This window comes from Chrysemys picta, chromosome 10 (assembly GCF_011386835.1).
Source record: "Chrysemys picta bellii isolate R12L10 chromosome 10, ASM1138683v2, whole genome shotgun sequence".
In the NCBI taxonomy this organism is placed as follows: Eukaryota; Metazoa; Chordata; order Testudines; family Emydidae; genus Chrysemys; species Chrysemys picta.
In genome coordinates this window covers 84,855,142-84,870,970 of record NC_088800.1, presented here as the reverse complement: position 1 = coordinate 84,870,970, position 15,829 = coordinate 84,855,142, and the positions used below count along the sequence as shown (strand labels likewise).

General features: G+C 47.9%; 2 protein-coding genes across 19 annotated transcripts in view; one reads left to right on the top strand and one right to left on the bottom strand.

Moving 5' to 3' along the window:
* Window positions 1-5,780, top strand: part of PKD1 (polycystin 1, transient receptor potential channel interacting) — a 136,648-nt gene extending 130,868 nt beyond the window's left edge. For all 5 annotated transcript variants that reach the window (XM_065560259.1, XM_008164784.4, XM_065560258.1 and 2 more), the window contains 2 exons: window positions 225-539; window positions 1,200-5,780. In XM_065560259.1, coding sequence (XP_065416331.1) covers window positions 225-539; window positions 1,200-1,838 — 954 coding nt within the window. In that variant the 3' untranslated portion in view covers window positions 1,839-5,780. The remainder of the gene's footprint in view (window positions 1-224; window positions 540-1,199) is intronic.
* Window positions 5,781-6,700: 920 nt separating this feature from the next.
* TSC2 (TSC complex subunit 2) overlaps window positions 6,701-15,829 on the bottom strand; it is a 44,311-nt gene continuing 35,182 nt past the window's right edge. For 13 of the 14 annotated variants that reach the window (XM_065560272.1, XM_065560264.1, XM_065560262.1 and 10 more), the window contains 8 exons: window positions 15,054-15,129; window positions 13,927-14,013; window positions 13,191-13,377; window positions 11,936-12,075; window positions 10,751-10,829; window positions 9,543-9,634; window positions 9,184-9,282; window positions 6,701-8,504 (listed from right to left, as the gene is read on the bottom strand). In XM_065560272.1, the coding sequence (XP_065416344.1) occupies window positions 8,334-8,504; window positions 9,184-9,282; window positions 9,543-9,634; window positions 10,751-10,829; window positions 11,936-12,075; window positions 13,191-13,377; window positions 13,927-14,013; window positions 15,054-15,129 (931 nt within the window). In that variant the 3' untranslated portion in view covers window positions 6,701-8,333. Of the gene's footprint in view, window positions 8,505-9,183; window positions 9,283-9,542; window positions 9,635-10,750; window positions 10,830-11,935; window positions 12,113-13,190; window positions 13,378-13,926; window positions 14,014-15,053; window positions 15,130-15,829 lie in introns of all 14 variants that reach the window. The other variant, XR_010591222.1, reaches the window with a different exon arrangement.

Genomic DNA, 15,829 nt, shown 5'->3' with positions numbered 1-15,829 from the left:
GGGGACCATGGGGATGAAACTCCGAGAACTCCCTGAGGTGCCATTGGCTGGGGGCACAGGGGCAGCCCATCAATGTTGTAGCTGATGGATGGAGCAGGTGCAGCTGGGGATGCTGCCGCTTGCCCGCCTTTGCCAGGCGCTCGGAGGTGGGACCAACAGGCAGTCTGGCCACTCTGCCATTGAGACAACGGCCTTCCATTGAAACCCCTGCGTTTCCTTCGCAGCTTTTCTCCTCCTGCTCAGAATCCTTCCACAGCTTCAGCAGCAGCCTCCTGCTCCTCTTGGCTGCGGTCCGCGGCAGCGTGAGCCTCCGGCTCGGTCTGCCCGAGCCCTCGGGGCTGTACTACCTGTTCTGCGCCAGCTACATCGTCCTGGAGATGTGGATCGTGCTGAGGCTGTTCGCCGCCGTGCTTGTCCACAGCTACCGGGAGATGAATTTCGAGCTGTACCGCCCGGCCTTCGAGCCCCAGGACTACGAGATGGTGGAGCTCTTCGTCCGCAGGCTGAAGTTGTGGATGGGCTTCAGCAAGGTCAAGGAAGTAGGTGCACAGTCCCACCTCAGTGCAGTGTGCTAGCCGGGGGGAGGCCCAGGCTCCTGGCTGGTGGATCAAGGCCGGAGGTGCAGGTCCCCTGGGGGCAGCCTGGGATGCATGGTTTTGCAGTGTTTTGGTCGGCCTTTGCATTCACAGGACCATGGGGGCTGGTGATACAAACACACTGATTGTTTCCCCCATTGCAATTGGCAGCGGGGTGGGGGCAAGCTGTGACAGGCCACTGCCCACAGGAGTATGGGTCACGGGCCACCACTGGCAGGAGCCGGAAGGATTGGCAGCAATAACTGGTGTCCCAGGTAGAGGAATGGTGGCCGTGCGCATGCCCTGGCTGGCAGGAGCAGAGACTGCCTCCAGCATCGTCCCCGGCATGTCCATCTTGTGCCACCCCCACTGTTCAGTTTGGTTTCTAATCAGGCTGGTGGGTATATAAACCTCCCCACCCCCTCCGCATTTGGGCCACCCCACCATCCGGCCAGGCCAAGTGGGGAGCACTCTGCAGTTGGAGACAGTCATTCAAGGCTGACATGAAGAGCTCACTCCCATCCCTCCTGCTGGGGTGGAGCAGGCGCCTACAGGGCGACCGGCAAGGGTTCACGAGTGCCTGTTTTCTGCACTAACCCTCTTTTGCTCTCACTTCCCTTCCAGTTTCGGCACAAGGTGAGGTTCGAAGGGATGGATCCATTACCATCCCGATCCTCCAGCGACAAGTCCTTCCGGGGTCCCACCCCCAGCGCAGCCTCCGACAGCTCCAGGGCCTCCACCTCTTCGAGCCAGCTGGATGGGCTCAGCCTGGCGCTGAGCACCAGAGAGAGCTCAGAGGTGGATGCTGATGTCCAGCGGCTCCTCTCCCTCTTCGAGATGTTGCTGGCCCAGTTTGACCGAGTGAACCAGGTGACAGAGGACGTCTACCGCATGGAGCAGCAGCTGGAGGACTCACAGAGCAGGAGGACCAGGACGAAGTACATCCAGATGACTGAGGACCTGCTGAGTCGGTACCGCCTGGGTTGCACAGATCAGGGGCCACAGGGACTTTATCCTGAGAACTTTTCCAACACCGACCTGCACCCTCCCCGAGACCCTCTGTTGCCCTCCCATCCCGCCAGCGCCCTGGGTGCCCTGCAGAGCAGCACAGCCTGTGTGCCCAGCCGGATAGTCCGAGCCAGTAGGGGCCTCAGTGTGGCTTCTCTACTCTCCCCGCACAAGACGTATGCCACCACGACGCCAGTGGTCAGGAAGAAAAAGCCACTGCGGGCAAAGAACAAGGTCCACCCCAGCATCAAGTAACTGGAGACCACGTGCAGTGTCTCTGGGAAAATACCTCACTGCGCCACCCCTGGGAAGGCGGAGAGATCCTCGTAACATGGCCCGAGAAGGTTCCACCACAGCTCCGGGTCAGAAACGGAAGTCGCAGGGAACCGGCGTGGAAAGCTGAAGCACTCATGCCACACCAAGGACTGGGGAGCCACTGTGCCTTCCTGGGTTCTTGGCCAGCTTAGATGCTAGCAGCATCACTGCCGCCTCGGGACACGCGGCTAAGAATACCGGCGTTGCCCTGAGCCTCCCAAGTGCCTAATGAAGATGGACACAGCCACTGTGTGTTGTACATACTGGCAGCTTCTGTTACCTAGGTGCCTCCGTTTCCTGTTTACTTTAGCGACGGTTTCACAGCTTTTTGGTTTCGTTGGAGACTGTTTGGCCCTTCAGTCCAGGACAACCTAAGAGACCCTGCTTCACCAAGGCGGCCAGATGAGAGAAGCCGCAGGGGTCTCCCCTAATCATATTTAGCGTTGGCAGCGAGAGGAAAAGCAACATTAATCAGGGCCATATTAAAAAGAAGCGTCTCTCCTTTTAAGTGACCCTAGCTTCAAACAACATGAACAGATTCCAAAAGCAGAGGCCTGTTATTGTTCAGTTGCTTTATCAAGAACTGCTGCGAAGTAACGTGAATGGTGCGAGGAGCAACTCAAGCAGGATTTCCCGTGCTCAGCTGGCTGTGCCAAAACGGGAAGAGAGGAGCTGAAATTGCAAGGCATTCGGGTTTAACGGACTTTTGGATTCACAGACCAGACACACTGTGGGTGGAGGAAAATGACAGGTTTCAGGGGGCTATTTAATTCAATCGTTGTACTGGCATGAAGAGAGAGAGACCGTATCTACACCCAGATCAGTTAGTTTTCAGTATTGGCTAGTGTTATCCTCCAGCATTTGGTACTGTTATTTGTATTTAAAGAAATTCAATATTTAAAGAATATGAATGACCATGAAATCCACATTAAGCCACCGCTTCCAATAATCTGCCAGTCTTAGGACATGGCAATTAGTGACAGCTCAACCAAAAAGGTACTGGAGACCTAGGGGGGGTTCTTCTAATTGGTCACTTAAAAGAGGGGGCTGCCGGCATGCTGGCTCCATTCCGGCCCAGCTCCCCTTTAGCTACTGATCTTCCCCCAGCCAGTGGATTGAATGGGTAAGTATGGTTCGTCGGTTGCTTGGTTTTTACAGTTGAAGGAATGTATTGACATATGTATTTTTTTTTTGGTTTACTTTTTTGTATGTACTGCCGAGCACTTTAACAATGCTTTCCTTGGCTAACAATGACACATGCGACCTTTTTAACGAGAATGGAATAATATATCATGAAAGCAGTATTTTTTTGTTAAAAAAAAATCATAAACGGAAATGAGCAAACGGTAATGTGAACGCAGTTTCCCAGTGAACCATCCCCAGCTGCAGCCCCGCCTCAGGGGCTGGGTGCCAGCTAACAAGACTCAAACCTACTCCCCAGCACTCTTAGGCGCTTCCAAAGAGGAACAACAAACGCATTCAAAAAATAAATGCACCAGGTGATGCAGGGAATAAGCCACCTGCCGGCAGAGGCAGGTGGTGAGAGATAGGGGCGGATGGTTCTTGGTTTGCTTCTGTCTGGGACAGGAAGATGTATCTGCTCCTACTCCAACCTGCTTCCACTCCCCACTTTGCTGTAATCCACAGTATATCGAGCTACAGCTGTGCTACGCTTGATATGCCATGGAGGTACTTGTCCAGCACTACCTTTTAGAAAATTGGCGTGGGTAACAATCAAATGCACCTATTCTGGGCAGCCACAGCCTATGTAAATTATTTCCAGCTATGCTAAGTGGTGCAACCATCAGCCAAATCTCCCTGGCAGCTAGTGCCCATGGAAACCCCCTGGCCAGCCCGTGTTCACCTCACCCTTGTCATTCCGTGTTATGTATATTGTAAGTAATTTATACGGGGTTTTGAAATGTATATATTTGCTATATTTTCATAGCATCGGTACCATGTTTGACACATGTAGATAGGAGACAGAACACTGTTGTCAGAGTTATTTAAAGGATGTATTAAGTGCTTCTTTCTGGGAATGTTCGTTGTATATAAAGTATTAGGTGTCAGAGTGCATGTGGTGTGCGTGCTCTCGTGCCAGATGAGGTGCGGGCCGGGCTGGCACTACGGTGGAGCTGAGAGTGGCAGTGGGATCTCTCGCGATGTACTAGGTGTTGTTCCCACCACATCTTGCTCAAAGCTTTTGAAAGGTAATGTTACGCTAGGGAGCTCTTCAAAACCAAAGGCCAATATTAGCAGGGGCCATTGTTCATGGTTAGCATCTCGTTAGACTCCATCTAGCCTCCATTGCTGCCGCTCTTAGAAGACACTTCGCTTGTAACAGAGCTCCCCTTTCCCAGCATTGCAACTACCTAATCCAGGGGAGGAGAGAGCCCTAAGCCGGGAAGTCTGTGCACCTTTCCAGCTAAGTAACTTTACAAAGGCTAGAGACAGGGTTTCCCTAAAGACACTTCCATTGGAGTTAGTTCTTCTTACCTTTTGCTGCTTATTCTCGCCCCCCGGCTCCTGATGCCTCTCTCCTGCTGTGCGTGTGAGATTGTTTGCACACAGCGTTGTATTCCAACAATCCACAGACTGGATCCAGGTTGACTTTCCTTGTGCTGCTCTCCCCACCTGCTTCCCTCTCTGTGGAGACTTGAGCAGCAGGCCTGGGGTTTACAGCCATGGAAGTTACTCTTGTCGTTTTGTACTTGTTGAGTTAGTTGCGCAGAGGACGGAACTAGGCGAGCAGTTGCAGAGGGCGTGGGGGAGGGATTAGCGGGATGTATAAAGAACGTTCTCTTTACAACGGCAAGGTGGTTTGGTGGTGATAGGAAGGGGATGAAAGAACAGCAAGCCAGGGGTAAGTAGAGCATAGACGGAAGGAAATGGAAGCAGGAACCATAGGTGATGGAACAGCTGTGGTTAGGGCAGGGCGGTGGCAAAAGTTAAGTGTTTGGAATTTTGGAAGCGGCATCTGGAGTGGGAGGATACGAGTTGGAAAATGGCAGGTGGATGTTATGGGCACCCATCCCTTAGCTGCAGGTACTACAGTCACTAAGGACAACAGTGCCAACAAAACGGTTGGCACGGCCTTTAGTAAGCTCGTAGGTGGCAGCAAAGGTTAACGTTAGGATGCTCCCAATGTGAAGAGCCAGGTTTTTCTTAAGTTAGGCCTTAACGTGAATGAGTTTCTTATCCAGCTAGCTGTGCGCGCATGGTGGTGTGAATGAGTCTTACCAAGTGCTTCTTCTAACTGCAGAAGAGCAAAGATGGGTTAGGACAACTGCCCTACTACTTTCCTTGGATCCCAGTAGGTGGAGCAGCTCTAGAGCCCACGCAGGTGTTTCAGAAAAGCCGGACACTTCAGTCAGACAGCTTTAAAGCGATCATAGTTCTCATAGGAGAACTTGTTTGTACAGAGCCTTTAGCCACAGGTATGGGGTTCCTTGAAGTGTCACCGTTAAGGTAGCAAGTATACGAAATCTGAGCTTAGCTGCAGCCAGAACTATTAGTCATGAGATTATACTCCTTGTCAACAGCAGTACGTTTGACTTGCATCCCTAACTCATAGATACTCTTGAATGTATATTTTGTGTTTATAGTCACCAAGAGATGGTTTCTTATTTATTGCCTTAAGTCTCACAATGATGCAATAGTATCAAGCTGCTTAATACAGAACCCTATCAGCTAGTTACGGGGTGGGGGCTGGGGTGGGAAATCTATATCATGCTTTTTGTAGCAATGGATGATCAGGAAAGGAAGGATGGAAGGAAATAGTGCCTTCTGGTCAACGTTACATTTGCAAAAATAGCCTATTTTGTAACTGTGGAAATGTTTCTTCAAAAATGACAATGTCAAATAAAGACCATGGACTGCTAAGTAAATGTCTGCTATGCGTTTCTTGAAAGCTGCCACGACATCCTCTTTGCCTCTTAGCAATCCAGATGCACCACTGTCTGAAGTGTACATCTAGGAGAGACTGTGCTGCAGTACGACAGAAAGGTCTGAAAGCCGTTCGCTTCAGAGCTAGTCCAACTCGGCAACTTCAAATACTGAGTAAATTCAAACCCGTGAAAAATACCTGGTTTTGTTTATTGGTAACAAATTGGTAGCGGGGTAATTAATCCATGTTACTTCATTAAGGAGCTTTGAGATCTTTGATAGATGTTCTGCTTCAAAACAAATTCAGAATTTGCTCTGTGTAAGAGAGACTCACAGCTGCTTGCTTGTGGCTGAACATGTATCTGGCGCATGGACTCAACATAGGTCACATGTGGCTCTATGTATGTCACTGGGAAACACCAGCATTCCTGCAACTTCAGCAAGTGGTTACATACCATTATGTATTTTAACATCTGAAAAATTCATAGAAGGGGAGTCAGCATCTTCTGTGTCACTGTTTCAGCAGCACCCAAAAACTTTACCAAGTGGTGCTTCTGGGAACGGAGTCCACAGGTTTTCAGTCCAGTGCTGCTCAGACACGAGTCTACACTTCACCACTGGCCTCCTTAAAGACAGTCTTGAGAGGCCAAGGACTGAACAGGCCATGAGAACTAATCTATGCTTATGCCTAGCGATCCCTCCCAATCAGGGCTGAGGCGAACTGGCAAGGTAGTGCGGGAGTTTATCCTGCTGCCATCGCCCATCCTGTACCTGTTCTTTGGACATATGCGGCTCTGGTACCAGACACTTTTCACAGGTCAGATGGAAACGGTCTTATTGTCAAATGACGGAGCAGATTCATCTGGAGTGGTTCCAACATGCAACACAAGAGGTTGCCCATCCCAGTAAGAACCCAGTAACCATACAAATACTTTTATTTCATTTACAATTTATAAACACTCAAAACAGGACGTACACATGAGTTAATGGACAGTCCCACATTGGTCAGTAGCTCCCCTTTCCCTCCCTCCAAAAAGAATTCTAGCTTTTGATTGCTTTGCCTGCGATTCGATTCAAATTACTCAGAAGTTACCCAGTCACTAAAAACTGCTGTTATCCAGTCACTGAGTTTAGCGAATTAAGAGCTCGTCACTCGTTTGATGAGGACAGCAGTCACTGAGGAGTGACAAAAGCACACAGTAGTCACAGTACGTTCCAGCTTACATAGCTTCTCCCATTATGGTAGTGTAGTGTCCCATTATCTTTCACCACAAAACATGCTACTTCTGAAAGGCCTGGTGCACATCTGCATTAAAAGGACCCTTTACATACAATCCAAACTGCTGGCTTCCAAAGGTGGGACCGTCACCATATGACAAGTCCAATATGGCGATGCTGCCAACCAACCAGAGCCAAGGGTCATTTAAAAGGGAAGAGGAAATTTTGCATTTGAGGAAAGATTTCTGGCAAGGCCACATTATAGACCAGGTTAAAGCCCAGTCAAGTGCAGCCTGGTCACACACTGGGCTACCACTCACCTCTCTGAAGCGTGTGTGAATACGCACAAAAAGGTCAAGTTACTTCCTAGCATCCTGGCCACATTCTTGGGGACCATCTTGCTGCCCTTGAAGTCAATGGAAGCTTTGCCACTGACTGCACTAGAAGCAAGGCTGGGCCTCTAGCTAAATCCTTTGCTCATAATTTCCAAACCTGGGCCCAAATTGTCTTTGGAATCCTGGGTTTAACGGAGTGTTCATTACAAGACAGTTTATTCACGGTCAGCGATTTCCATACCAGCTTTGATTACCATTCTGCCTCTCTCCACTGACCTGCAGACATCTCCCTACTTATATCATTAAGGTCTGAGAGAACAATTTCACTGGAGTGGGAGACTCATGGAGATGTCCTCAAGCGAGGAGATCTCCTGGGAAATAAAGGCAGCTGCAGTTTTTACAGGTAACTTGTGAAGCTAGTGGACATTCCTATAATCAGAGCTGGTGTTAAGAACTAGTTGGAAAGTGCATGCAGCTCTCATGAATGCTAATGGAGCTTTTCCACCCAGGTAGAGGAAATGGAGATCCCAAGTGTCCAGAGACTGTGACGGAAGCTTTCATTTGGTTGGGTTAAAACACCATTTGCTTCTGCATCGTCCCACCAAGTGATGAGTGGGGAACCGTCTCCTGGCTTGCTGCTTTGTCTCCTCCTGCTTAGAGAAATGCTTAAATTTTGCAAGAAAGCTGCTAGCAGAGATGGATCCCTTTCAACTTCACTGCATGTCTCTAGCCAAATAAAGACCGAATTTATAGGCTCGGTCCACTCTGGGATTCTCCAGCTAGGGTAGAAAATCCTCCTTTCCTGATGGTGGGCGACTCAAAGTCAAGACGACGCTGTCTATCAGAGTCACACGGCGGTCCAGTAACTAGTTCACACGAAGGTAACATAGCCACACCGAGTTTGCCAAGTCCCAGTGCTGAATTAGTGTGCAGGGTCAAGAGCGTTCACTCCCCTCTTCCCCCCTCCGCCGAGGGCAGACGCTGATCACATGGGGATTTACACAAATTCTGTGAAGTCATCCACCGAGGAGATCAGCCTCTTTCTCTGCCCAGTTTCATAGGTTGATGCTGGGTCCTGTGGTACCTGGGGAGGGGGTTTAGTAAGAGCAGAAGGGTGCATTTGCATCAGGGGGAAGCCAGGTGTCTGGTACTGGGTTTCCTCTCGGATCTGAAAGAGCGTCACAGAGGAACAGGTCAGCAGGATATCCCCACGATTCCCCCTCGGCATGTTAGTAGGTACAGCTCCCCCTATTGCCACTTGGATCTGAACACTGCATCACACGCACAACCCTGCAGGACCTGGTGTCCTCAACTCCCACTGTAGCCAATGGAAATGGAGGGCTCTTTAGCTGCTTGTAGCTTCAAACCCTATCTCCCCACATGTCATTCTCACTAGAGTTTGGTTAGTCTGAGGGCTTGTCTACACTTACGCGTGGCAATCGATGCATCGGTGGTCAGTTTAACGAATCTAGTGAAGACCTGCTACATCGACCGCAGATTGCTCTTCCGTCGACTCCTGAACTCCACCGGATCGAGAAGAGTAAGGGGAGTCGATGGGAGAGCGTCTTCCGTCGACATCGCGTAGTGTGGACCCAGCGGTAAGTAGATCTAAGCTCTGTCGACTTGAGTTACGCTATTCACGCAACTCAAATTGCGTAGCTTAGATCGACTTTTCCCTGTAGCGTAGACAAGGCCCGAAGGCCTTTCAAGGCAGACATCCCTTTAACTTATTCACAGGCCTTTGACAGTTCATTCTTATTTTCTCCAGATATTTAGAATTGTGCTTGCTTGTGCTAAGCGTTCCAGATGTGCAATATGTCAGGGAAGGAAAAACAAACTTGAATTACCCGGTGCCTAAGCCTCTTGATATGACGTAGCCTCGCTATCCATTTGGATGGGTAAGTATCGGTAGGATTCGATCTGCTATGGTGAACCTGGGAAGCCATCTGATTCAAGGGAAAAGAAGTTTTAAACACAGCTCCCATGACAACAAGAGTAATAAATTGTTACACAACATAATTAGTTTAGTCGTTGAAGTTCAACGCAGTCTGTGAAGTTCAGATGCTTCTGACTCGACTGGTTATTCAACGGATAGAGCTCTGAGAGTTTAATTTCTTGGCCAAGTTGCATTCATTTCCCTGGGGTGGCAGAGCGTGATCCTAGCAGAAAGGTAACAGTCCTTGAAGAGAACCCAGACAGTACTCACATTAGCATGCAGGGCCATCTGGCGGGCTACAAACGGCAGGTTCTTATCCGAGACAATCTTAGCAACACTTGTGTCCACCAGCCCTTCCATGTCTGTATGTTCAAACGGAAAAGATTTAAAGATCGTCACTTTAAAAGGTGAAAAGCCAGAATTAGCCAGTAGTTATATGTACTGGGATGTGATAAATTCAGCTTCATGAGGATTTCCAGTATGAGAGTCAAGGTAGTGAGAAATCAGAGTACATTTTACTCTCCAATCGACTGCCTCGAAAAAAAGGTCTCCATAAAGTATTATAGCGTCTATTGTAACACTGCTCAGGGCACAAGGGTGCAATACTCTGGGGGCTCCCGAGCTCTGACTGCTCCACAGAGAAGGCCTTTCCCAGGAACTCTAGTCACAATCCATGATTCCCCCAAAACACAGAGGCAGGGGCAGAATATTCATAGCTATGTTTCTCAGACTGGAAGGGGGTTTCATTAGAGACATGCATTGTGGGTGGGGCGTGGGGTGTATGGTTGGCCTCTTGGTTATACATGCTGGGGATCAATGTGGGATCTGGTAAGGCTGCAAAAGGCCCTAAACGAGGGAGTACGCCCTGAAACAGTTGCGACCCCCGCTCCAACTGATGTTCAAAAGAGCCAGGAGGAGCCATGTCCACTCACTGCACTGCGGGGAAGGGAGACTAGCCACCAGGATTTCTTCCTCCAACCTGCCAAAAAAATGTGTCACTATATCGGTGTGCAAAGCAGAAGCCAAAATGGGGGCGTTCTGGTCACCGGCTGGGACTCCATGCATCCCCCTAACTAGAAGATAGCTGTCTTATGGTCCAGTGGGGAAGAATTACTGATTGGCTGCATCCCCAAATACTAGGTGGTGACACAATTTTGGAGCATTTCTCTTAATGGGCTCCTCTAAAGGGAGCTGGAAAGCTTTTATTGGGAGTACAAATCACTGTTCAGGAAGGGTCTACCTAAGCCAGGTAAAATGGCAATATGGGATGTGCGGTTACAGGAGGGGATTGGCTCTGAATACTTGGTCCTGCCTCAGGGCGGGGGACTGGACTAGATGACCTATATTGAGGTCTCTTCCAGTCCTACATTTCTACAATTCTAAAGTTTTACCACCTGGAGACTTGTACAAACATTCCAATGAAGTTAAGGAAGTTGTCATGCGAACCAGTAGAAACATTGTTCGAGAACTAACCCTACCTTTCCGACACTGTAACGTCACCAGGTTGCAGTCATAGTCAAGCGGTGTGATTATAACATGCACAAAGTTGAATTGGCCCTAGGGAGGAAACAAAATATTGTAACACAGAAGCATAACACACACTTACAGGCATATTTTACTGGCAACCATTATGACATCTACAGATGCAATCCACTGATGCAGTCTGAATACAGCAAGGTAAAAAGTCCCAGTTCATAACCAAATAGTCTTTAGACCAGCGGTGCCAGTTAGGAGGCTGGGGGAGGGGAAGCATTCCCCCCACCCCAGGTATTTGCACTCGCTAAAGTTCCACAGGCCATGGAGCAGGGCAGGGTCCGACCACTTTTAAGCAGAGGTCCTGTACTAATCAGTACAGCTGTTGGCGGAGTGGTCTGGAGTGTCGCTTGGCTGCGTGGTTGCAATGCCACTGAACTAGGACCTGGATGCCCCTCCATGCAGGCAGAGCCAAATTTCAGTGAGTGGGGTTGCAACCTGGTGCCTGGGTTGTCTGTTCCTGTACGGCAGAGCGCAGGGGAGTCTGCCCAGAACTTGGCTGTGGCGACACTGGCTCGTGTACTGTGTGGGTAACAGAGAGGAGAGACTCCCTGGCTGAAGGAGAATCAGGGTCCCTGCGGGAGGAGGGGATGGGGGGAGAGACCAGGACTGGAATTTGCCCCCACCCAAAGAAATATCTGAATTGGCGTCTCAGCTTTAGACAACACATCCAGAGATTAACAATTTTACAAAGAACCCATTGCTGCCACGCAAGTGGAAAGTCCTGTTCATCTTTGGATGCTTTCCAGTGAGCTGCATCAGTCCAACAGATGTTTAATAAGTAGGGCAGCCCTACCGAATTCACGGCCATGAAAAACGCGTCACAGACCGTGAAAGCTGGTCTTTGGTGTGCTTTTACCCCTATACTATCCAGATTTCACAGGGGAGACCAGCATTTCTCAAATTGGGGGTCCTGACCCAAAAGGGAGTTGCAGGGGGGTCGCAAAGTTATTTTAGGGGGGTCACGGTATTGCCACCCTTACTTCTGAACTGCCTTCAGAGCGGATTTAACTAGCTGAAATCATGCAAAGTATGATTTTAAAAATCCTACCACCGTGAAATTGACCAAAATGGACCGTGAATTTGGTAGGGCCCTATTTATACGCAGACCCAAGTATAAACTCTTGTACCTTTATCGTTCCCAATTTAAAGTCTTCACCAGAATCGTTATAAACTATGGAAACAAAGTCATTCCCAAGGTGCCTCTTCTTGTCGCAGCGATATTTATCCAAATCCTTCGTGGGCATCAAAGTCGCAATGTGAAAAATGGCTGGGGGGGGAGGGGAAATCAAGCAAACAAAACCAAGCTGGGATAGAAAATAGGAGATGCAACTAATAACTTTACTGCAGGTGATGCTGGAACAGACAGATTGATAGGATACTTAGGATCCTATTGCGATAATGTTCTGTACATGACATTTGTCTGAAAGTCAAACTGACAGCTGAACTTTCATGCTGTGCTGCTTTGACAAATCTGTGCCGCTTTGTAAGAGCTGAACCCTGTCGGCCAGCTCCTCAGACCCCATCCTATGCTTTGCACTGCACTGGGGACATGTCAGAGTGCACAACGCTGCAGCCAATTCTCAGGCCGTGGAGAAGACCCTGTGGGACTTCTGAAACTGGTGTAACTTGGGAGCAGTCCTTAGTCTGCTCCCAGTTATAACAGGACCAAAACGGCCGATCTGGCCCGCAAGAGTTAGCCTTCTCAGATGCATTCCCTGTTACCCTACATTTATTAGCACACTTATCCCAATATACACGAGAGATTTAAGGAAAAAGTCCCTTACAGCAATTTCTGTAGGGCCACAGCGGCATAGATGAGGAGAATCTGCCTTATACAGAAAGAATTAAGTACCTTAGACGTTTAAATGTATTTCTTGTCACTGCCGATTGTGTGATGCTGCTGCGTTAACACCCAGTTACGAGATTAACATTGACAACAGCACCCAGCTTTAAATATCGTTCTCTAAAGAAACATTGGCACAGTTTCGATGTGTGCAGCTGCTAGAATACCTCATCTGGTTTCTGGTAACCCAGTGGCCCATGAAACAAGACCGATTTGCCGCAAGGACAGACATAAAACCATGTCTCATAGGGTCTGTATGTTCAGAGTAAAATGTGAGATTTTTTTGCCTAATATAAATGTGTGTGTCAACCTCTCCCCAATCATCAGTGCAGAAGATTAAACATATTAAACAACACGGAAAGGGAGCCCAGGCTGCCTCAGGAAGCGGGTAGGAAATCCCTCTCTTTACCACACCCCGAACACAGAAGCAATCTGGCACCACAGGGTAAAGTTTAACGGTGTACAGACCCGCTGACTTGTGCATTAAGGCATCATTCCTGTCCCCCAAGAAATGTAACCCTTTACTTGGGATGCCCTACCTTGCATAATGTCATCGTGCCAGCAGTAGGTAAACTGACCATCCTCCCCACACACGTCCAGACCACCAAGGTAAATTTTATCAGGCTGACAATCTTTGAGTTCAATGAGCTTCCCTAAGCCGGTCAGAAACTCCGTATATCTATAGGAGCCATGTTCATTCGACAGAATAGCGATCTCATTGTTGCTCTAGGAAAAAAAATTGAGTGTCTCATATAGGAGGTTCAAGTACCTCCTCGCACCTTTTGACTGTTAAAACGTATTCACTTCCTTACAAGTTCTGTGAACCGACTCCGCGACTGGCAAGCAGAGCACAAGGGCAGACTCCGTACAGGCAGAACAGGTGGGTGACAAAAGTGTTCACCGAGTCTGGGCTGGGCTAGCAGAATATTTGCTTAAAAGCCTGAAAAACTTCTAGAGCTGGTCACGTGGAAGAAAAGCCAATGTCATGAAGAGTCACGCGGAAATGAGATTAGCAAAAGATATAGTGGACTAAGTGAAATATAAGCCCAGTTGCTGTAAAGTTGCACAGTCGGGGCTTGAACAGCACTATGAACAAGTACTAAGGTGAAACCTCAGGCCTCAAGGCATTTTGCAATCGCTTGGGCACTCTCTGTATAAACTGGGAAGCCACAACACAAAAAGAAGCTACTTTAAAATGGGTAGAAATGACTGCAGTTCAAGTGAAGCTGCTTGGCCTCTAGTGAAAGTTATACTTTTGCATGTGTAAGAACTCACCTGTCCTTCTCCTACATAGAGCACGGCAATCTTGTGGGTGTCATAGGAAGGAATTTGATCTAGGAGCTGCACCGAGCTTTCAAATGTCTACAATTAAAACATGTCCACTTTGAATTAAAACAATTCTTTGAATGGCACTGATAAGCAGCCCCACCATAGACCTTGAGGGCATATGTAGTAAGAGATTCCTAATCGTCACACAATTATTCCTTGATAAACTTCATTAAGGTATTTAGCACAGAAAGGCACATATAATATTAGCTTCCTACTGATACAAATAAAGAAGTGTTTAATAGGGTGTATTATTCCTTTTTCTGTTTTTTCTGTTTCATAGTAATTTAATCTCCTGACAACTGAATGTATTTGAAGCACCAGCCATGACAACTTCTTACCTCTAAGCACAAAGAACTCACTGCAGGGTCAGTTCTAGAAAACACCTTTCTTGGATACTGTCACACAGAACAGTACTTTAGCTCACCCATTATTTGTGCATCTCCCAGCTGGTTTGCTACTTGGACCAAGGAAATGACAACCCAAACTCATATTTTACTAGTAGGTTCTCTACGCTTTGTGCCATCTCTACAGCGCTGTACTTCCCCACCGAACGCTGGTTTTATTCTGGTCTATTTCTGCGATGGATAACTTCCCTTGGCCACTCCCAGTCTGTCATATTGGTCCCCACCAATGTTTTAGCCACCTTCTCCAACTCACACTGCCCAATTTCACCCAGTGCGGTTACCACCAAAGAAACACCACACCTACTTGTTTGGAAGCTAGTACTATGGGGGCAAAAACCCTGCCCTTGGAGAGCAAATATACTGCTTGGCAAGCTAATTGGTCACTGTTAGCTCTAGGAGTGGGAACTGAGCCATCTCATCATAGCAGTACATCAGCATTGTGAGAAACGGAGAGGGGAGGGAAATGACAATCCATAATTACAAACAAGGGTCATCAGTTCATCGGGGATAGCCAAGATTTTACATCTCCAGCAGCCGGGCCATTAAGGAACAACCCATAACTGCCACCATCCAGCCTCTTGTTTGTTAATTAGTATCTATGTAGCTTTTTAAAAGCAAGTGCGATTAAAGCAGTCATTCCAAGTGTGCATGCTTAAAATCATTGCCTACCTCATTTGGCAACAAAAGGGGCTTGTTGGATTCATCTCCAAAGAACGGGGAGTGGTATAACTGTAAAAACACAAAGCTAAGAAGAGAAATTAAATCCTGTTACCCTACAATAAAGCCCACATCAATCAGTGGCCTACAACCGCGCTTTAGGAGAGCTCTGAGATTAGCTGCTCATAGTGCAGAATCCCTCCATGGACGGCACGGCAGGTATTTGCTCCAGCTACAGTTTCTGTATATGCACACACTGTACCATAAAATCAAATACCTCAACAGAGGCAGCAGCATGGCTTCCCTACACCAGGAAGTGCACTGGATCTTTATGAAAGACAAAGGAGTGGAAATCAAATCCTGTCTCAGGGCCATTGTTTTATTTCAGACTTAGAAGATTAATGAATTCTCTTAGGCTCTCGACTCCTCTGAATAATTCACAAATTAATATACCACCAGCAAGGTAAAAAATCTTCAAATTAGTGCTCTGGGATACTACTAGGCTCAAACCACCAATCTAATTTACGTTTCCCCCCACTGTTCATGCTGCTTACCATTTTGCATTTCATTCATCTCGGACAGAGAGCCTGCTCTGGTTCACTGGTTTATAGTTAATTTGCTTTCTAGCTCTCTTGCATTCAAATTGCACGGATGTGTTTTGATTCCAAATGGGGAGGATGTTAATCCAAATTAATTGTTTTTAGCAACAACAAAAAGTTTAGAAGTTGAGATGTTTGCCACATTTCTTTTTGCCCCAAATTCAGGTTACAGGTACTAAAACACGGATT